The sequence below is a fragment of the Myzus persicae genome, unplaced genomic scaffold, assembly GCF_001856785.1.
Source record: "Myzus persicae strain clone G006 unplaced genomic scaffold, MPER_G0061.0, whole genome shotgun sequence".
Taxonomy (NCBI): Eukaryota; Metazoa; Arthropoda; class Insecta; order Hemiptera; family Aphididae; genus Myzus; species Myzus persicae.
In genome coordinates, this window is record NW_019103960.1 from 51475 (window position 1) to 74893 (window position 23419).

The 23419-nt window shown below is 28.3% G+C and overlaps 1 protein-coding gene across 3 annotated transcripts in view; it reads left to right on the top strand.

The window, feature by feature from the left end:
* The first annotated feature begins 2205 nt into the window (after positions 1-2205).
* The window catches only part of LOC111036945 (trehalase), a 104270-nt gene continuing 83056 nt past the window's right edge, over positions 2206-23419 (top strand). The window contains exons 1-2 of one of the 3 annotated variants that reach the window (XM_022319260.1): positions 2206-2445; positions 18525-18721. In XM_022319260.1, the coding sequence (XP_022174952.1) occupies positions 18684-18721 (38 nt within the window). In that variant the 5' untranslated portion in view covers positions 2206-2445; positions 18525-18683. Of the gene's footprint in view, positions 2446-4211; positions 4615-18524; positions 18722-23419 lie in introns of those variants that run through there. The other 2 variants (XM_022319259.1, XM_022319264.1) reach the window with 2 other exon arrangements.

The window sequence follows — 23419 nt, forward strand, 5'->3', positions numbered from 1 at the left end:
GTTGAATTAAATTATAGTGAGAAATAACTAGAAAAAATGTAGAAACTTTATGCTTTTCATGTACAAAAGATACATATCAAAGAAAGTTAACACAACTCCACACTAAAAATCATTATTTAACCAAAAACATTTTTTGTTTAAAATGTAATAACTATTATAGAATTGAATGCGAATATATTAATTGATAATTATATTTGTGAATACATAGAATATAGATCGTCTGTTTGACGATCCAATTTGTGGAGTCTTATTGTCTATTGATTGAATGCATAATATCTTAGTTCTTAAATCATCTTATTGCACCTACATATTTCAGGGTTTGATCCTTTCATTATATAGATTTATATATTCCGTGTCATATAGGTATATAGTAGGTGACCTTAAATGTGAGTTAGAATTAGAATTCTGTTTTTATGTGTTACACGGAGGGGGATTATATTTTACCACGAAGAAGCCATGTGTAAGCTGGTGTATAATTATAATTATAACCCGATGGCTGGTACCTCCTAATAGTCCTTTATGGCTAGATATATACTATATAATATGGTCTACCTATGTCCAGCAAGCAAGTAGTCGATTTATCATTTATTATATTGTATTGTTTCTATTTAAATTTTGCCAAATATGGGTAAACAATTTAAGATCAATTTGTTTGTGATTGAATTCAAGGACGCCATTACAATGTTGAATGTATTCTAAATGCGTGCCAAATTCATTATAAAGTACCCTACAGTCTGTACAGACCATTATTGTTTCTCTTTTGCGGGCCACTAATCACAATACAAAACTACAAAAGTGTTTTACATCACAGCACACAAGACCATACAACAATAATTCCTGTTGCAGGCTATCTATAATTCATTGCGTTTCGATGTCTAAATAAATTCTGTTTACTTTTTAACCATAATTGTAGGTCGTTCATTCTATAGTTACACCATTAATTGAACGCGTGTGTGTTTTTCCTCATCCACTGCGGCTATGGCAAGTGGCAAACTGGCAACCACTATATCTATATAATATAATATGTAGGTGTACCTATGTGTAAAATGTATTTATATAATTGTAATGTTTAGATATTATGACATTATGTAATCTATAGGTTTGGTTATTATACATCATTTATTACGCTATATACTAACTGTAGTCGTTGCTAGTTTTAGGTATTTATCGATATCATCCGGTGTGCGCGCATATGACCTCTGATACGATATCAAAAGTCGTTTGTTATTTTAAGTAATTATACGTCCAATTTGTCCAAAACAAAACAAAAAATCACCAGACCGTTTTTTTTTTTTTTTGAAACTATCGTATCAGGTCAAGGCCGACGTTTTCACAAGCGCGCGCGGATCGATGGGGCGGGATGGGTGGTAAGGATAATAGCTGCCGCCGCCGCCGCCGCGGACGAGGAAAAGCATACACTGGCGCGTATTCGGTCGCCCCCGCCGTGCGTATTGCGTATTATAGAAGAAACGGATTAGGCGGCCGTCGCGGTTGACCCTACAACTGCCTAGTGCGGTGGATAGACGGTGATGGCCGGCGGGGTGTGGTCTCGGCCGCGCCCGTTGGACTTTTCCGCACTACCGAGCTTGGTGCACAGAAAATATGTGCAGCCGATGCAAAAATAGTTTTAGATAAATCAAATATACCTAGTTAACCTAACCGCTTACCGTGCTATATTGTGTATCACGGTTACGACGCATTATTATATAATATAATATAATATGTACCTATTCGATTACATTGTATTGTAGGTAGGCACCTATACCGGTATAGGTAATATTATTGTTGTTACACGGTCTGGACGTCTCGTCAAAATAATTCAAACAAGTAATAACATGTTCCATGATATTGTTTGATTTCTGAGCGCCGGTGTGGCGGTTACTCGTCATACATAATATCGTTTTCCGTATGGGTAACGTGATGTCAAATAATAGAAAAAAAACTACGGGCAGGTGCGGTTGGAAAAATCCCAACAGTTAATAATACTCGAGCGTAGGTACCACCTATAGCTTATTAGTTATTATCTAGTCTATGAACCTATTCCGGCCAGCTTAGTACGCGTCCTATATTAGTATATTGCGCATATCATTCATAAATAATACAGTACTATTTTATCAATGCCAATATTATAATTAAATAATATATTTATCGACAAATCGAACCGACCCATACTAATAGTACGCATTCTGTGATAACAATCGTTTCGGTTTCTTAACATCGGTGAATTTATTAAAAACTCGTACGCGAATAGAATATAATTATTATTAAACGTTTGTACTTTTAAATAAGGGTACCGATATACGTTATCAAATAACAATAATTATAATAACAGTGCATATTTACCGTTTACGTACAATAAAATATCATGAATAGGTACGGTTTGTACCAATGACGATGACGACTACAACAAAATCTGCTGTTCCGCTTCAAACCCACTCCAAATAGGTAATTATCATACTTATTCGATATAATATGGGTACGTTTTGGTCAAAACATCAGTAATATAGTTATAAATCGTAAAACAGTACAGTCAATGTACTTGTATTAAAAAAAAGAAAAATCGGTTTCACACTTGCACGTTGTGACTTAATGGGTGTCTGTGGTCTGTCTTGTGCTGTTAGATATTATTTTAACTATCATTATAAATGTATATTATGTTATACCTACCCGTGTGTCTGTGCGACCTGGTAATTAGTACCTATGTGGGTAGTGGCATCAAGTTTAATTAAAACATCAGGTTCAATTCTGACCTCAGTATTCCAACTAAGACCCACCTTCACTCGGTACTCACGGATCGTTTAATATAATATTAATATATTCTAAATTTTTCTCACCATAATATTTATGCTCTATAATAGTTTTATGCGTAAACTAATATGGCGTATTAGGGGTTAAGGCAGTGCCGAGATTACACGGGGTGCTGGGGGTGCAAAATACCTACATTATTTCAGTTAGGACCGTGAAGACATGAAACGATAGTAGCACAGTTATCTAGATAACCGTGGATAGTAGGCACCGGGCCGATCTGTTTGATTTAAAATAAAATATATTTACTGACATATTTGTACCTATTGTCCAACTATGATTTTGATACCTAGTTGCAGAGGGTTAACACTTGTAAGTTCTCTAAAATAATTTTTTAATTTAAAAATTCCATGAAAGTATGATAAATAAGACAGATAAAAGTACAATATTTATTGACAATGAGCAAAAATATTCCAACGATAAGTGTAGTTTATTTTCTACTTATTTTAATTACTCGAATAACTTATAATAACTAATTCTAAGTTCTAACATATTACATAGAAAATTAAAAAATTAAAATTTCGTTAAAATGTTATTCAGTGCTGCCCTTCAATATCTACAAATAATGCCTTATATAGATCATTTTTTACGAAATATAGTAGTTTGCGTCAATTGCGATGAAATCTGTACCTACGTAAACGTAACACACCAGATGCTACCAATTAACTTTCGGTGACAGTACCCATCTAGTGGTCTGTGTTACCATTAGTATTTACAATTATTTTCGATCGCCTATATAATAAAGTAATAAACCATCCATATTTTCATCAGTTACAGGTTTTGTTAAATAGTTAGCTCGTTTTGTTAAATTTAGTGTATTTTTAATAATCTTCTAATTTTTATTAATAGTCAGCTACACTAATGTTCATTAAATCAGTACAATTGACGGGTTTTTTTTATTTACCGAGATTAGGTAATTATCCATCGCCGATATCCAAACACACGGCAAATTTAAATGACGCAACAGTCGCAACTGCGTAAATATTACCATACTCACGCTGTCACGGTGCCATTTGATTATAATTTTTGAATTATTAAATATTATTAAAATTGATTTTACTCGATAATATTACACGGTCTGACAGTCGAACGGATGACAAGCATATAATTTATCTAATTATTATAATAAGTTCAAATAGCCAATAGGTATGCACATGCACTAACTAAACATACTAGTAGTACCTATTTACTAACGTAAAATACTACCGTGTTATAAACACATCAATTATTATTACAATTTTCATAAAATAATACAGACGTACAACACGCCTCGGCGGCCGTGGCGGTTTCGATCGCGGTTATCACGTGCAGTTATCACGTGCAGTTATCACGCACCGCTCTGTTATCACGTTCGCGGACATTGCCGCCGAACCGCGACTTGCCGCCCGTCATCACCACCGCCACCGCCGCCGCCGTCCCTGGACCTGGACTCGCCGTTGGCAATTTTCTTGCAACTTTTCCGCATCCCCCGCCCGCCGTCAAGCCCATCAAAGGGGTCGGGGCGGCGCGCACATCGCACGCACAGACACTCCGCGCGCTCGTGTGACGGCTCCCTTACCCTTGAGCCGAACCTTTGCACGCCGCCGCCACCGTCGCGCCGCTCCGAGTACGCGTTGTTAAACGCTATTCGCGCGCGCACTGCGTACGGTCTTCGACGCGCCCCGTCGTGGCGTAGGTATTGAAATTTTCCCGCCGCCCTCTTCTCGTCGACCGCCGCCGTCGCGGTGCCGTTCCGGGACCGTTCCTGCTGAACTGCTGTCGATGCCGCCGCTGGCGTGGTCGGCGTGGACACGAAAATGCCGAATTCAGGTACCTATGGCTATCCCCGACTGACCCTAAACGGGGCCTCGTCTCGTCTTTGTGGGAAGTAGATGTTTTCTTGGTTTTGTTTTGTACAGTTTTATTTTGTTTTTGTTTGTTTGTTTTTTTTGTTTTTTTTTTTTTGGTATTATCTCACCGGGAAGCTTGTGATGACCCATTGACGACTGTCGTTATGCCACTGTCATATAGTTGTTTCGAGCAGAACTCAAGTCAGTTTGGAGAGAATAGTGGCTTGCTAAGAAACTTTGTCAATGACCTCCCCAGTGTCTACAATAGTAATATTTCATAGATCTAGCCGTAATCATATTATACATATTATGATTAGACCAATCTACCTATTAAATGTTTTTAAAACATAAAATTTACGTTTATAATATTATGTTATACTGCATGTTTTCAACTGCAAATAGAAATTATTATTTGTATATGGGTATACCATTTGCAATATACAGTTAAGTTTGTTTGTCGTATTTAGTCCATAGTTATTGTTGACACAGTAATGCACTTTGATAGGGCCTAGGGACGTTTTTCATAACCGGTTGTATTCTAAACGTTAAAATAGAATTTGTTAACAAACAAAATTTTCTTATTTCACATAACTTTCCTGTGGTGGAAACATCAATTTTTTAAATTATATTTAAGTTATTATTTAAATATGTATTTTTAGTTTGTGCTAAATCTTTTTTAAAATATGTGTACTCTTTCCTAACAAGTGCATTAAGATCAGAGCTTAATAGAACTAAATTATATTACAAATATAGTACATATGTACCTACAATAATATATAGATCATGTTTAAAAGGATAATTTATAAAGCATGTGTCATCTATCTTGAGTGTAAATTTGGTGTAGTATTAACTATTCATTAAACAAAAATACTGAGGTATTTTTATTTTTTATTAAAGCTCAATAGCCTACCTATCTTAAATGAAAAAAAAATACATTCAACTTAAGAATTTATTATTTTGTATTAATTTTTGTTAAGGTACATCATTAATTATGTGCTTTTTTATTTGATGTGATCGATATTTTTGTAGTCATTTAAACTTAGGTTTAGTATTGATTTATGCTTAAACCTTATTTGTTGTTGATATTTTGTAGATAATTAGTTTTATAAAATTTTTGAAACTTCTTATTAGAAACACTGTTGGACTAAGGGGAAGTGTGTCAATTTATCCAATTGTTTCTACTAGACAATTGGTAACTGTTAATTTTATTTATAGGCAGATACTATAAAAAAAAAAAATATTCAAAAACTTACAGTTGAAAAAAGTGTAATTTTATATTTTTATTTAGATATTTATTACATTTTAGTATTTTACATTATTGTAAATTATTATGTAAAAAATCTATCTATCAATACTTGGTATTTTGTTTTGAGTAACCAAATGACCATGCTTTTATAAGATTAATACTGCTTAAAGCCTTTTTGATCTGTGCGGTGCTATACTGGTCTCCCGAGGACACTCAGATAAACTTCCAAAATCTCATTGTTTGATGGGGGTCTCTCGCTGTCTTCTGTGTCTCCTCTACAATTTTGAAGTGTGAGTCCACAACATCCAATCTCCATTCATATCTTACAACTGAGTAACCAACATGTTTTTTCAATTAACCGATTTATTTTCATTGTTTTGATGTACAGCCGAGTTGTCCCGAGACATTTTATAACATTAACGCAGTTGTATCAATTATCCGTATTCCTTTTAACCAGACTTTACTGTATTTAAGATATAACTTGAATACCTAGCTGAATAGGTATTTGGAATGTTTTTTTAAGTTAAGTTTTTATTATTTATTAAAATAAATAAGTTCTAAATTTTAATATTGATATCTAAATAGTACCTACCTTATTATCGTTACTTTTTTTAGCATATAACTATATTTTACTCTAAACATAATATATAAGGTATAATTATTTTATGAATTTTAATCATTACCTTTAAAAAAAAAACTGTATTTGTATTGAGAATAACTTATCACATACTTTTGAGTTACTGAATGTAACATAGGATTCAACTCAAGGAAACTATTTTGATACTTTTACTCAAAAACTTTATAAACTAAAATATAAATTGTGTTATAGGAAAACTTCCATAACTGAATGTTCCATTAGCTGAAAACTTTGATAACTTAAATATAAGTATTTGTACCTTTCTATGAATTGCCTATACACCCGCAACTAATATACTTATCTACATAATTGAAATACATTCTCCGTATTTATTAAATATAAATTGTGTAAATATAGGTACTTATAATATTGTATTATTTATTTTATTCAGGTTTTGATAATAATAAAATATATACCTAGTGAATTTATGATGAAATGTATATACTCAAGATTTTGAAGATTCAGCACATAATGTAATATTATTTGTCCTATTTATGCTAATCATTCCAATTCTAAAACGTTTTATATTACAATGTTGAATAGATGTGGGAATTCTAAAAGCTTAGTTTCATGATAATCACATGGTTAATAAAATTTATTTTAAAATTAGTCAAGTACAAATATTATCCCAATAGTACATTTTTATTAACATACTTTATTATATTATTTTAATAATTTACATTATTAAAACAATTGTTATTTAAACAAAATACATGGATTTAGTTTAATAAATCTAAATCATTAAATCCTGACCAATGTAAATAAAATTAATCCATTAAAGATAATCTAGTATAGCTTTAAATGTATTCCTAAATTACAAAGATATAAATAACAGACAGTAGTCAAAATTATAGATATTAAAAAAATGATATGTAATAAAATTCTATGTGTCTATTAATTTATATTTTGTATTACTCTATTGAGCTTATATAAATATAATTTCTAGCTTTTGGTTTAATTAAAAAAAATGTGCAAATGCACAAAAATGTTGGTGTTTTTGAGACATCATAAATTTAAAACAAAAGAAACACAGTTTTACATTCTTAAAAAATATCAAAACTGTTATAAAGTTTTAAGCGTAATTGATTGGTTTTATTTATATCATATAATTTTTGCAATTATGATGTAAGATAATGATTTATTGTTTTTATTTGTAATTAATTTTGGAAAATTCAATTAATTTGTTTGTGTCTTACATAATATTATGAAAATTAAGTTTGTAAAAGATAAATGAGTAAAAAAAAAGAACTGATATCTGAATACAGTATAATAGTGTTTTATAAATATACATTTTTTAATTTTCTAAAAAATTTTTTATTATTTTAAGTATGCTTGTAAGTCACTGAATTCATTAAACACATTTCTGACATGCTACACATTAAATTAATATTTTTTCTTGCGGTCTCATAAAATTTACTGCAACTTAGGTCCTAAGGATGCCAGTCTATCACTTTTTATAAGTACCTAAATATAGTATAATGTAATAATGAATGTCACAATTTAAATGGGATTTAGTTAGTTAATATAAAATTAAAGAACAAATTATTATTTTCATTTATAACAATAAATTAATCTAATAGATACATAATCTATTTGTATGTTGTCATGCAAAACGTGATCAAGTTAAAATTATTAAGATCTAATTTTTAGTTTTTAAATTTATATTACTTTATGATAATTATTGAAATACTTCACTTAGTCGATTTTTACATGTCTAAATCACAACATAGTGGCCATTGTGATTTGTATGTTGTTAAACAAATAGTCAACATATGTAATTACTTACCTAGTCATTTAATTATAAAGGTCATGTATGTAATAATAATAATAGTATAATAATACATCTATAAGACTATTTGGTTGACAACTCTGTTGGGTCAATAGATTTCATATATTATAACTTATAAGTTATCTATAACAAAAATATTATATTTTATATTAGTGATTTACATTACTTTATATAACATTAGATCTCTGTTTATTGTAATAGATCTTACAATTTAACCGGATAAATATTTTCCAAAATTCATTCAGGTTATGATGTTTGTATAATAAGGTTACAATTTTTTTCTTTTTGATAAAACAATCAAAGAATATTAAAAACAAATTCAAGTGTATTATAATACATAGTATAAAGATATGTAATATACGTATAGGTAAATACCGAAGCAAAGATGACTTAATATTTTACTCTTTCTTAATTGTTTAATTGCATTTATGAATTAATAACTGCTGTGACAAGCTATTATAAAAATGTATTAGACAATCATAAATAAAATACTATTATGCAAAATATATTTTATGCATTACATTATAATGATAAGTGTAAACATCAAAAAAAAAAAATACTAGTAATCCCAATTTCTTAACTACCTAGTACAAGAAGACACTACACACATTCTTTTTAAAAAATTTTCATATAAATAATTTTAAAAAAATTTAAAGAAATATTAAAATTATAAATTCAATCATATTTGAATATAAATATAAATTAATTTACTGTTTTGTGTGATTCCATTCCAGTATCATTGTTGGTTGTTTCATAGTGACAAAATTATTCGTGAAAACTGTTAGGAAGGGCTTTAAATGATAAAATATTCTTTTACAGAAAAAACTAAGAAAGCTTATGTATAAAAAACCAATTTTTTAACACAAAAAATGAACAACTTTGACTTGAATCAATTATATCTACAAATAATGATTTATATTTTGGTGTACATACGGTAGGTATAATGGTTACATGGAGGAAAGTTGGGTATTGTATAACTTTGACACTTAAGATTATAATATACTTTATAATATAATACTGATAAATTTAATCAAAACTTTTGTATTAAGTTTCTTTGAGTTAAGATTCTGAACTACTGAGGTGGATCCCTTTATTAAATTAAAAAGCCATTTTCATTACCGTTACATTTAGATTTTACAAAGAGAGATAAATGGAACGACCTGGTACGCCTTAGTACATGTTTAGTGCAGTAATAGGAATGTTCTTTAAAAAAAAATAAAGTAGTTAAAAAGTTCAAGTTCATCCAATTTAACAAATAGTAAATTATACTTTGCAATTGTCAGACACCAGATGATGATAAATAACATATATTATTATAACATATTTATCCTAATAAAATTCTGTCAATAACATAATACAGCCCTAAATTTAGTCTAGATTCTTTCACTCTTCATAGAAATAGGTACTCAGCTTTCAACTCTGTACGAGGACTAAATATATTATATTACCTAATGTTTCTTTAATATGAATAATACTTTTCATGTGTTAGACAAAAATTATTACTCCACTCCAATCTAATGTATAATATAAATATTAATTATAAATTATAACTACCTATGAAAATGGACATGTCAATACATATTACATACTAAGTATGAACCAAATAAGTTCTCTTTCGTAAAAAATAAAAACTTAGTTTAATAAGTTAATTTCTTAAAATTGCAAGCGTCCAATGTCCATATTGTAGAGGTCACACAAAATTAAAGATTTCTTTTTAATCACTGGTTTTGTGGATAATGTTTATGAAATTAGTATTTATAAAATAAAAATATATTGTATTTGACTGAAATATTTTGTGCTTAAAGTTATAGCCATATACATTTTCCTTTCATTTAAATGTTCCCCATAGTCAGAGAACCCCATTCTTCATACACTCCATTACTAACGAGTCTTAACCTAGAAACACTTGAACAACGTCGTTTGCGATTAGATTTGTACTTCTCATATCAATTTTTCCAGGAAATATTGACTGTCCTGAGTTCCTAAGTCGCTTCTCCTTCCATACCCCTACTCGTAACTCCCGGTCTAAAAACACTTTTTATCTTAGCACAGAAGTAACTAATTATGCAAGCAATACTCCCCATCATAAAATTATGAGAACTATAAATGAATTAAATATTGATTTGTTCATATCACCAAACTTCAACTCATTCAAAAATTATTGTAATTTCTTACTTGTTAACTCATTGCTATAAGTATTTTATATAATTTTATATATTGTACTTCATTGTTTTTTCTCTATAATTTTTATGTTTTTGTATACTATTCAGGTCTATTCTAACGATTGTTGTTATTATTATGTATGTAATTGGGCCTGGTTTAATTTATTTAATTTGGCTCGTTTAAAACTTAAATAAATAAATAAATAAATATAAGCCTAAGTATAAACAATGTTGAGGTACTCAACCTGTTATAAAATTTAGTAACGAATTATTGAAATTTGGACAGTACCTATGCTTAAACTTCTGTAGCAATAATTTATACAACAGAAGATAAATTACTAAGATAACTGCATAATTTTTGATTGCCTGGGCATACAAATACATGAAAATTAAAACATTAACATCGTTTAACATCAAGAAAATACTACGCAGTTTTCAACCTAATATTTATGAAAACTGTGTATTAATATAATATTATCTGACAAAAATTGTTTAGCACCTAAATAAGTAGGTACTATACATCAATTAAACTGAATGAAGCCAAAAGGTAATTGTATTTTATTACATTTTTATATTCCTTAAATGTAGTTCTTATGACATTCTTATGAAAGTGCATATTATAATTGTATTTTTTAATTGAGCTATATGAATACCTTATTGTACTTAAATTACAAATTGTACATTCATATTTGTTGGACCAAATAAAAAAAAAAATTGAAAAAGCTTGGAAATATAATGCAAGGCTCCTGATATATTGTTACAATATCAGTTGAAAAATATTAAAAATACATAGGCATGATTTTGTTATATAAGTATTTGAAGTTCATATGTTGACAAGATTTATCAAATTGAAGATTTACAAATTATTTTGAAGTGAAATATTTATGAAATATTCCACTGTTATTGCTAAGGATCGAAAATGTAAAATTAAGTTGCACACAAATAATTAATGCTGCAACCAAAAAATCTAATAAATTAATTTACACAGTTTTTTAGAACTTTTTTAAGTTAAAATTTCAACGAAATTGCATATTTAAACCACGAATAACGATATAAGTTATTTTGTTGTAATTTGAAAATATTATTCGTGGGTACTTGAAACTTTTTGAGTATATTATTATGTCTTATACACACAACGGCTCTTCAAATGTACATTTTTCTTGGCAAAAACGAATTTTAACTACTGTAATACTTTACTAAGTAATATTTTTGGTTGATTGACCGGCTTCGTTCAGAATCGTTCTTTGTGTACAATGATTTTATATCATTGAATTATTGAATTAAAATTTAACACCATCCATTTTACAGTGACCCACTTGTAACCTACTGTACAGCAGAGTGACATCCACTTACCCGCTTTTTTTTACTTTCGACCTGCAAAAGTACCAACCAAATTCACTTTCATACCAGAGAAAAGTTGAAGAAAAAATCGGAGTATTTTTGCTGCCACCAAATGGTGATGACTGACAAAAAAAATACACATCATTGTAAAATGAATACATTCATTGCCTCGCTCAGAATCTAGCATTACATTTGTTTTCAATTTATTCTTTTCAAAAAATTTTAAAATATATAAAGTATATAAATATTTAATTTTTAATTTTTTTTTTTTAATTTAATTTACGTGTATTATATAGTTGACTGTTAAGCGAGTAGAAGCTTTTAGATTTGTGAAGTAAGACAATAGTCCACCGGACTTAGTGTCTATACTACATTTTACAAAGTTATATTAATTCCTGTAAGTTGATTATTTTTTGAGTGATAATAAATTAGAGATAAACTACATACAGACACAGGTCTTTAGTTGAGCAAACTTGTATCCACATTTATTGGAATAATTTTCAATATTTATTATTTGAACTGAGCAATATTACGTACCTAGTAAGTTGTAAGTATTTGACCATATTATGTACGTAGCCACTTAAAGTATCTAATTCTAGAAAATAGTTTCATTTAAAGATAAATGGTTCAAATTAACTAATTGATCTACTGAATGAATAATTTAATGATTTCAAAAATAATAAAAATATTGGTCGTATAATGAAATAAATAAAAAGTATTTTCTAAATGGTTGCCCAAGGTATACTTTAGGTATAGAACTAAGGACAAACATTCAAACTGTTGGAGATACGATTCAGCTTTACTTTTTCTCCTCAAGGATCCAAGAAGAGGATAATTTAACTTAATAAGAACAATAGAACATAGGAAATATATCGTATGAATATAATATACTCAATATTTAATATATTTATGTCAGGTTGCATGGACAATTACTAAACATTTAACGATTCAATAGTGATCTAATGGTCCCTTAAATATGATTTAGTTTCACATGATTGGCTCATTAAAATGTATTGAACCATGAAATTAATACATTTTTCATTCAACCCGGCATTATGATTTTATCATTCCATAAAATATATTTTCTACTAATATACCTACTCATACAGAACATGTTTTTTTTTTTTTTATTTTTTTTATTTTAGAACTTAGCTTAAAACTATTACAGTTCAACGATTACAACATTAAATAAAATATGAGTTATATAGATAATAACAAAGTATGTGGATAGTAATAACATAATACGAATAAAATAAAGTTAATATACCAATTAATAGATATTGGGAGTAAGTAGATAACATAATAGTTTAAGATTATACGTATAACATGACAACAATATAAAATCATAGGAGGTTATTAGTTTGCAAAACAGACAGTGTTATGTAATAAAATTATACAGTGTGATTAAATAATAAAGGTAATAGAGAGATAAGTATTAGATATATTTAAAATGAAAAATTTAGCTAAGGAGAGAGCTGTTTATGAACAACCTCGGTAAGGAGGGAAATTAGTGGGCTAATTAAGGAATTAAAATTAGATATAAATTGCGAAAGAATAGTAGCATGTTTAAAAGTATTTTCTTAAACAACATTAACTCATATAACTCACAAGTATAACTATCATTCAAATGCTTGAAATACGGATATTGACGTAAATGAATCATGCATTATCAATGCTTGATCTTTTTTATATGTGTAATCACTAATCAATAATCAATATTAATCTATATCAGGACACGTATAAAAAAAAATGGTATTTTCTATAGTTTCATTGAAATATTGCAAGAAAAGTGATATTTCAATTTCAAAATATATTATTATTATAGGGAGGTAGTAGGTGCCTACATACAATTTGAGAGACGATAAACAGTGAAAGTATTTTTTTTTCAGTAATTGTTTGGAAGTCTTAATATTTAGTATTTTAGTCACATAATTTACTCACAACGTAGGTACCTAGTTGTGGCCAACTTACAAACTGTGACAAATTCATAGTAAACAGCAGGGCTCGAATAGGGAATTATTAAATTATTGATTTCAATCCAATAATTTAAAAATTCGTTTAAAAATTATTTCTCGTAGCACTCGTGGGAGCAAAGCCGAAGCCAAAAATAATATTTCAAACATTATAACAATGTGTTAATGTAAATTCCCTATGTAGGTAACAATATAATTTAATTAACTTAAACTGTATTTCTAATTAAACACGCGATGATATGTCGAGTACCAACTCGTGTAGTCGTGTGTGAACAATTGCATATTAATAACTAATAACATGTTATAATACTACATAGTATGTATTTTTTAATAGGTACCTTTACTAGCTATGTACCAAAGTGTATCGTGTTATCGTATACAGGACTTGTTGCTGTTTTTAGAACTTTATTAATGCATACAATATTAATTCAAATCGAAGTTTTTTTTTTGAACAAATTATGAATTTACGCTAAAAAATATATTTCATTAGTCATTAGTATATTATATGAATTTTATGATTATTATTTGTCTGCCCATTATAATTTCTGATTTATAATGCTTCTGTCTTTTGTCTGTTTTTTGTTCACTCCTCGTTGGTGGTAATTTAATAATATGAATACCAGTTAAATCGCTCAGTGTCCATCGCAGACATTTTCCAATATCGCTTCGGTGTGCAAGTAGAGGTACTTTTTTTATTGGCCATGTTGATAAAAATTGAGTGCATCAGAAGTGTTAAACTAGTCAGTGGAGAGATTTTTAAACTTTTCACGAGGGAGATGTTATTGAAAATAGCAAAGATGGAAATAGGATTTCTTCGTCACCCACAGTAAATACTCGAAAAAAGTTTAATAAAGTTTTTATCGTTTGTTCGATATGTTTATTATTTGCAATGTAGTTGGATAACATATAGCATTCAGAATTTTAGATAATAAGTTAGTAGTAGATTTAAGTTGAATGTACATTTTTATGGGGTCATAAAATTGGTAAAATTAATTTAAAAATTATATAACTATATAAGTGATATAATATTAATTAGTTCGTTAAAAATAATCGAAATTATTATTTTAAAATGAGGGTCTACCAACTAGGCACCTACCATTCATTTTACTCTTTTTTTAGCAGTAAAAATTAAAATGTTACGTTCTTTAATTTTTAAGGTGTTCTCTGATACCTAGATACAGTTGATACTTAGGTACCTAAGTAATAGACAATTCCCCGTATTTTACAAAAAATTAGAGAACCCATAATTTGTATAGGTTTTGACAAAATCGATTTAGTTTTTTTTTGTTGCACCTAATCCAAAAATGAATAACTCTAGAGACTTGAGTTTTTCACCAAATATTAATATTCATCCTTTCTTAAGTATTAGTTTTCTCTTAGTATTGCTTAGTAAGTACCAGAAATTATAGAATTAAATTGAATGTAACGAGGATGATGATGATGCGATAATAGTAATAATAAAACAAAATTTATTGTAATCTGGACTCATTTTTTCTTTTTTGATTAATCAATAAACAATGTCCCTGGGAATATATTAAGTAGAGACAAACAATTTAATCGAATTTCAATAATATAATTTCTCAAGTATGTTTTGACATAGGTATCTACATTTCAGACTAGAAGTGTTTCATTCGGCTGAAGCTATTGTCACAGGTAAAATTGAGTTTATTTTCAATAATGTTTTGATACATTATGAAGATATGTATCCAGAGCAACACGTGTTAATATGTTGACGCATGGCTAGTTGGCACCGTTTTTCCGTCTTCTATATTTAATTTGTCATAAGCCCATAACTCAAATTCTTCTTTTAATTTGTATGTATATGAAACTTAATTTAAATTATATTTACAAAAATCATGAGCCGGTTTAACAGTATCAAATGTTCTACTCCATACTTTAGAAAGTAACAAGGAAGACAATTTTAAAACACTCTACAACTGCTCTCTCGTTTGCTCCAATCTTGAATATTGCCCTTCGATTTTCATTAATAGTACGTCTAAGCAAGACTTTGCCATTGAATTCGTATACAATAATTGTTTGAGCCTCATCTTATTTAAATTAAAAATTTTCAGACCCATTGATGGATAACCTGGATTGTAGGTACCAAAATGTACTTAATTTATATTCACTTAATGACGGGCATTCGTTTTTGCTCTCTCGATTCTTACATAATTTAATATAATATAGGTGTTATTGATTGAATCCAGAAATACTTTCTCTTATTCGCTTGAAAATAAATTTTCTTAATGAAGAAGAGATCCAATACCTTTTTACCAAATGTTTTCCAACAAAAACTGCAATATGAAATGTCCCGCCAATCTTTTAATGATTGCTGTTAATAAATTTGATATACATTTTTTAGCAATTTTTAATACTTGTAGGAATGAACTAAGTTTTATGTAATGCCTATTGAACATTGTGATTTATAATATCATAGAAAAATATTAATAATTTTTGATGTTAATACATTTTATAATTTATTACGTATAAACTAAAATTCTTATGTGTTAACGTATCTACTATTTTTTAATACTTACTTAGACATTAAATTTTTTTTTTTTTAATTTCAAGGAAAGAGCCCTCGGTGACATAGGCCATTGGGTTTACATATGTTTAAATTACATGTTAAATGTTAAATGAGGTTATACTATAGAAAACTTAAATTTAAATTTTTGATTGAAGGTTTGCTGTTGTGATGAATTGCATGATGTCGGCTATGGCTTTGGGATGATTGTGGAGTATTTCGGCGAGTGTTTCGGGAAGGTTGAGGCTTGATCGGATATTGAGATATGTACGGAATTCAGTGAGAATGTGTTTGATTGTAATTTGGACGCCGAATGTTGGGCAAGTTGGAGATTCTTCCTTGGCCATTAGGAAACTGTGTGAGATTTGCGAGTGGCCAATTCTTAGCCTCGTTATAATAACTTCGAATTTTCTGGGTGTTTCGATGGGGAATGTCCAGTTGTCTGTGTTGTGTTTTATTTGATTTAGCTTGGTAGATAAGGATAACCATTTCTGATGCCATCTTAGATGGCATTTATTAGATATAAGTGACATTAAAATTGAAATAAGACTTATTGTCCATATTATATTTGAATAAACAAATTAAGTTAAAATATCTGAATTAGACTATTAAACCCTTCATTAAAAGAAAAACATGCGTACAAATATAAACCCATACAGTAAATCATCATTATACCTTATTAGCTCAGTGTTTTTGAGTTCTAATTATACTTGGAACTATAGAAACTAGAAATCACACCTTTCTTTGCGGGAAGTCTACTGACATGATAATAGTTTAACCTGATGATGTTATTATGATGTACATTTTAGTTATTAATTATTATAATTTAAATGCCCAATAAATCGATAACAAACAATGTCAGAGGCAGGTCGAGTGGACGACGCGCTATGCCCCGGCATTGAAAGCTTAGTAATATTATTTAATAATAAATTAATAATATTATTTTTTATAGTTAATGTAATGTTTTATATTATTATAACATTATTATAGTTAGTAATATTATAACAACTATTATTTTATAATATATAACATTTGTTTTTGGCAAAAATGAGTTTCATTGATAGACAAATAAATTATTAAATATTATTTGTGTTGTTGTATACTACAGAGGTAATAAAATATCCTAAAGAATATACTGTCTGCTCTCAGAATTGTTTTTCACAATATCCATTGATTTATCTCTGAAATCAAATCTAATACATTCATTACAGTAACCTACTTCTCTATTGCAAGCAACATTTAACATATCAGTAGAGCGGCTTCCCCGGTTTTATTTATCTTCTAAAAATTATTTTTAGAGTATAAGTGATTATATTTTTTATATTGTTAATAATATTTAGGTGTAGACAGAACCTATTGGAGATTAACTTACTTAGAGATAATTTATCGTCCCATTGTGTTAGTAAAGGCTTAATATTTTTTTTTAATATTTGTTTTCTATAATTTTTTAAGTTTTACTTTTTTGAACTATCGCATACATTTGTAACTATGTAATCTGAAACAGAATATTTTTCTGAACATTTTGTTCTAGATATAATTGTTGAAGCAATCGAATTTTTTAAGATCAGTTAACTATAAGTACCTAGCTAGTTATTATTAATAGCTATATTTTTAATATTAACATAATTTAACACTTAATGCCACTCTCCTTCGCTCTTCACAACTTCGAATAGGTATACCTACATGGCTACATATAAAGACAAGTTAACTTAATCAATATAACTAATTAACTACTTTTTGAAGTTCAACTTTTAAAATATCCAGATTGTATATGTCTTAACTATTTAAGCAACACACATATTATGTACCTAGTAAAAATACTAATTTATAAATTATAAACCATCTATAAGATTATCAAGGAACAAAGGCCAAAGGGTATATAATTAATAATTCTGTTTTGTAGTTAATTTCTATGTAGTCATTTCACGTTATAGTCATCCGATGTCCGATGTTCGCACACCGCTATAATTAGGATTCAAATATTAAGTAGGTATCACAATGTAATTCTCAATAATAATGATAATTATCAACATAAAATACCATAACTTCATTTCTTTATAACAAATAATGTTAAAAAACAATCTAGGGGGACAGTAAATATTTGAACTCCATCTACTCCCCTAGTGAGCTTGACGCCCATTTATAACGCTTACATCTATATTTTGTGAAAAAACTATAACCTCATACTTCGCTTTTTCACACCTATATTATTTTCCAGGTTTTTGACTAGTGAAACCGACCGAGTGGTAGCAGCTAGGTAACTGCCAGTATTTACTATACATCGCCATCTCCCGACTGTATATTACAGTAATAGGAGGCATTTACCTACCTACCAACGTCGGAAGTCTTCAGTCAATACTTTCCAAACTCTTCAACCATGGTGCATCACGTTTATACCAATCTGAAGAGTGCGTTGTGAGTATATTATATTTAATAATATATTTTATTACGTGTTCATCGAAAATTACGACTAATGAGCTACGGCAATTATATTGCATATAAATAGATGATGTGTTATATTTTAATTATAAGAGAGTGTAAACTGTATTGCAAACGTTTAAGTTTTTTATCAGCCATCAGTGGAGACAGTGAAGTGTAAACATTTTCTTCTATAATATTATGATTATGTTCACCTTTAAGTATATGGATGAATATTGTCCGTCCGCTGTTATCGGTACTGGTTGAACTACAAGTTATGACTTATAACCCATCATTAAAGTAATCTGAAATGGTCTACATCTATTTTAAAAGTCAAAATCTATTTATATACTGTACATTATATAGATCAATACTATTTTAATAGTGGTATAATATTTTTTTTTTTATTAGCACAATGTTCTGTTCTGATCGTATTAATTTAGGTCTTGAAACTGAAGGTCTAATAAAGTATTAAAAATGTATGGAAATTAAGTAGTTAAAGCACAACAATTCTGCAAAAAATGAATTTAGTGTGTTAAAATTATTATTCATTTAAATTATGACAATATTTTTCACATTATATTACTCAAAATGTCAACTATAGAACATACATTTGGTATGTTGTACGTTTGTATGGATGAATCGTCTTAAAAAAATCTCAGCCATAAATAATTTACTTGGAAAAAATAAATACTTAAGTACTTATACATATCTATTCTTAAGCATATTATACTTGTATATTGAAACTCGTAATATATTTTTAATAATCTTAAATCAGATTTAAATAGTGGTAGACTATTTTCTGTTTGCTAGATTTTGAGAGTACCAATCTCGTAATTAGTCACTGTTATGACTAAAATACGCTGACGAAAATAAAGTCCTACAATATTGCAGAATGTTCCAACGATGTCAAAAAAATTAATTGAATATATTTCGTATGTGTCTGACACTGTCAGTTATGGTTGTGCTGCCAAGTTTATGATGGTATTTTCTTCGTAGTCAGACACCAAATTATTATTTGTGCTTATATAAAATCAGCCTATAGGTTTATTTTTATTAGTTTTTACTTATTACTTATTAGTAATACAAATAAAATAAATTTTTGATTTTGTGTAAAAATAAGGAAACGATTACGTCCATACAAAATATGTATTTATATTTTTTAATTGCCGTAGGTAAGAACAACTTACGAGGGTCTAGAGATCTTGATTTAAATTATTAGTCTTATTAGCTATTCAAATTGAAAATGATGTGAATTTTTTTATTAGATACAAAATAATTATATGAAATTTTAATCTACAAAATAATATTCAAATTGTTATGATTTTAACTCCCGTTAAAGAAAATCGTGACTATGATTTTTACTTTTTACTTCTTATAGTGACGTCAGACACATTGAAACATATTACCTGAAGCAAAACCAATATAAATTCATCACTCATAATTTTAAATTTTTTAACTCTGGTAGATTTAGTAATATTTCTAGTACTTACAGAGTATTTAATCAATACAAACTTCTAAATATTACATAGGTTTTTTTATTTTATGATATTTTGGGTCAATAATTAAGACATATGCATAAAAATTCGTAAAAATTAGAAAATATGTATAAGGTACTTACAACAAAATATCACTGGGTCTACGCAGAAATATACATGCATTTTTAATCTTCTCGTTGTGTCATGAAATGGATTTTTAATTTACTCAGCGATAAATTCCAAAGAGGATACAAATAAATATGCAAATGCAATAACTGCTTAGCTCAATATATTGTAATATTGTATTATATTTAGTACCTAATTCCACACAGTCACGTTGGTGTATCAAAATGAGGATACAGTTTATAACGCGCTTATAAACGGTTTGTGGACTTGTATTGTAGTTACAATGCTGCGTATGTTATTAATAGATTAAATATTAAAACATATTTTTCACTCAATTAAGATTTGAAATGTTGAATTATTGTAACACATACGTATATACTATGTATATTGCGTTGATGTATTTTTATTAAAATTAAGTACCGCGGGCCAGCTTCCTATAAACCAATTATTTATGACACGTAAACTGTTTTCTATATTGTGTGTAGGAGGAAAATGACCTTTCCTTCATGCAAGACCCTTTTATATCCCTATTTTAACTGGATGGTGTTTATTTTTAGCTCAATAAAACTAAGTGGTAATTGTCGTTAAATTCATCAAGGTTAATCGAATGAATCTGCAATATCAGAGCTAAAAAAAAAACAGGACAGGTGAAGTGATACTAGTGACGAATGAATGAACACTTCACATATAAATCTTATGCTGTCGTGTGGTACATAATATGTTGGCGTCCTGTGGAGTGTAGTGCCGTACCCAGGATTTAAATAAGAGGGGGGGGGGAGGGGGTAAAAATAGTAAATAAAAATTAGGTACAGTAATTTTTTTCATTATAAATTATCGTAGTAATTTATTAGGAGCCAATAATACTATTTTATGGTACAAAGATAGGTAAAAATATAATCATCATTTTGACTTCCTATTTTTTTAAAAATATTTTGTATGACAATATTAATTTTTATTTAATATTCTGAAGCTGAATATTTTTTAGAGAATTTTGATGTTCAAAAAAAAATTTCGAACTAGTGGTGTGTACTGAGTAAATTAGTTGCAAGTATTCCTATTTAAAGCTTAGATGAACTACTACAGCTAGAGGACAAAAATCTCTCGGAGTTGTATGTTGATTATAATTTAAAAAATGACTACTTCATTTTTTGATATTATTTTTACCTAGTCTTAGGTAAAAGTGTAAAGCAAGTGATTTATTGGCCAATTGAGTGAAGTATGCTCAATATTGTATTATAGTATGTTCATTACGTTCCGAGTTTTAAATGCTGAATAGTTAAAAAAAATTGATGGCGTCAGTGCTATTTAACCGAATATGATACACATAAAATTCAATAAAAAAAAAACTGTGAATTTCGCTTTGCTGTATTAGTAGTTTTTAAGTGTACCTCGAATTAAATTAAATAGGTGACTGTGATGCGTGCGTTAAATTTTTATTCAATTATAAACAAATCAGTGCACATGATAATATTAATAATGAACGGTAATCGGATATGGTAATCAAAATAATACAAACATTTAATTAAGTTAGTTAAGTCAATTCAACGTAAGACTACAGGGTACTAATAGTTAACACATAGTTTTTCTATACCTAAAATTAAAAGTTAAAGTCACTCCACAGAATCGTACATTTGTGCCTAACTATAAGCTCAGCAAAAAGAGTCAGCTAATCTTTTTTAATTACCGCACCTGGGTATAAAGTGATGATTGTGTAACTTTTAATAATTATTAAAAAAAAATAATTAACCATTTTGTTAAACAATCTTCCTACTTAATGTACACTGTAATGGTTGGGCAATAACATGTTTGTGTACCTGTACTAAATTATTAAATCAAGAATTATGTATTGATTTATATTTATTAAAAATCATTGTATACAGTGTGATGATAAAACAAAAAAACATATTTTTTATACTAACCATTGTTTTATTCTTGTGGGTATGTAAAAACATGATTTTTGAATTTAATCATCATTATTTTCATTATTCACCCATAAATTGATGTAAAAACTTTCATGTGAAAAATAACCGCTCAGGCTTTACAGTCTACCTACTGAATTAACAGAAAGGTACAGAATAAAATTTTGTCTGTGTCATAACGCATAATATTTTTGGTTTATTGATATCATCAATTCAAAAAAGAGTAATTTCAGAATATCAATAATTTTTATGTTTTTGAACTTAAGTACATTTTTCTTGTTTATTTAAATGACACATCGATACCAAGTATGCAGTCTCTTTTATTGTGTATGTATTAATTTTATTTCTTAATTTTGATATAGTCTGAGTGGTCCTTTAACACAAAAACTAACAGTGGGGGTACTGATATTGGACCATTTCTATATTACATTGAATTAGTATTTCAAATTTAAAATCTCATCTTTTTTAATTATTTCACTAAAATTGCCTATAGCAAACCCCTTAAAACCGAATGTATATTTTTTGTGAAAAAAAGCTTAAATAGTTACAGCGGCAACTTACTAGTAACGTTAAAAAGTTTCAAATTGTTATAACTTGAAGTTCTTAAAAAATTATTAATAGTTAATACATTGTGGCTTATGCCTGTCTTTAAATACATAATTTTATGTAATTCTACTGGGTTCTGATAAGCAAGCATGCAGGTCATAAACGAGTTAAACAGTTAAAATTAAGTTTGTAAATTTCTTATTTAATATTTTAAAATTAATTTTTACTTAACTGATTTGTTAGTTTTTACAAACTTAATAAATAACAAGTTACTTTTAATCAAATCCAAGTTACGTTAGTTTATAAATAATTAAATAGGTAATAAATATAACAAAATTATTATTGATGATGTAATATTTTAGTTTAGATGCATATTACATAAACATTTACTTTTTATAATTTAAACCATATTACTGGTTATTTAAATATAAGTATATATAAAAAAACTGAAGTTAATAAATTAATTCTGAGTTCCACAAAACTTTTGACTTGACTGAGTTAAAAAAATAAATAAAGATAACTTTAAACTTTTTAAAATGTTTTTTATCAACTTAACTTAACTCAATTTAAAATTATCATTAACTTGCTGATAAGTATAAAATATTGAAACCTGTGAGTATAACATA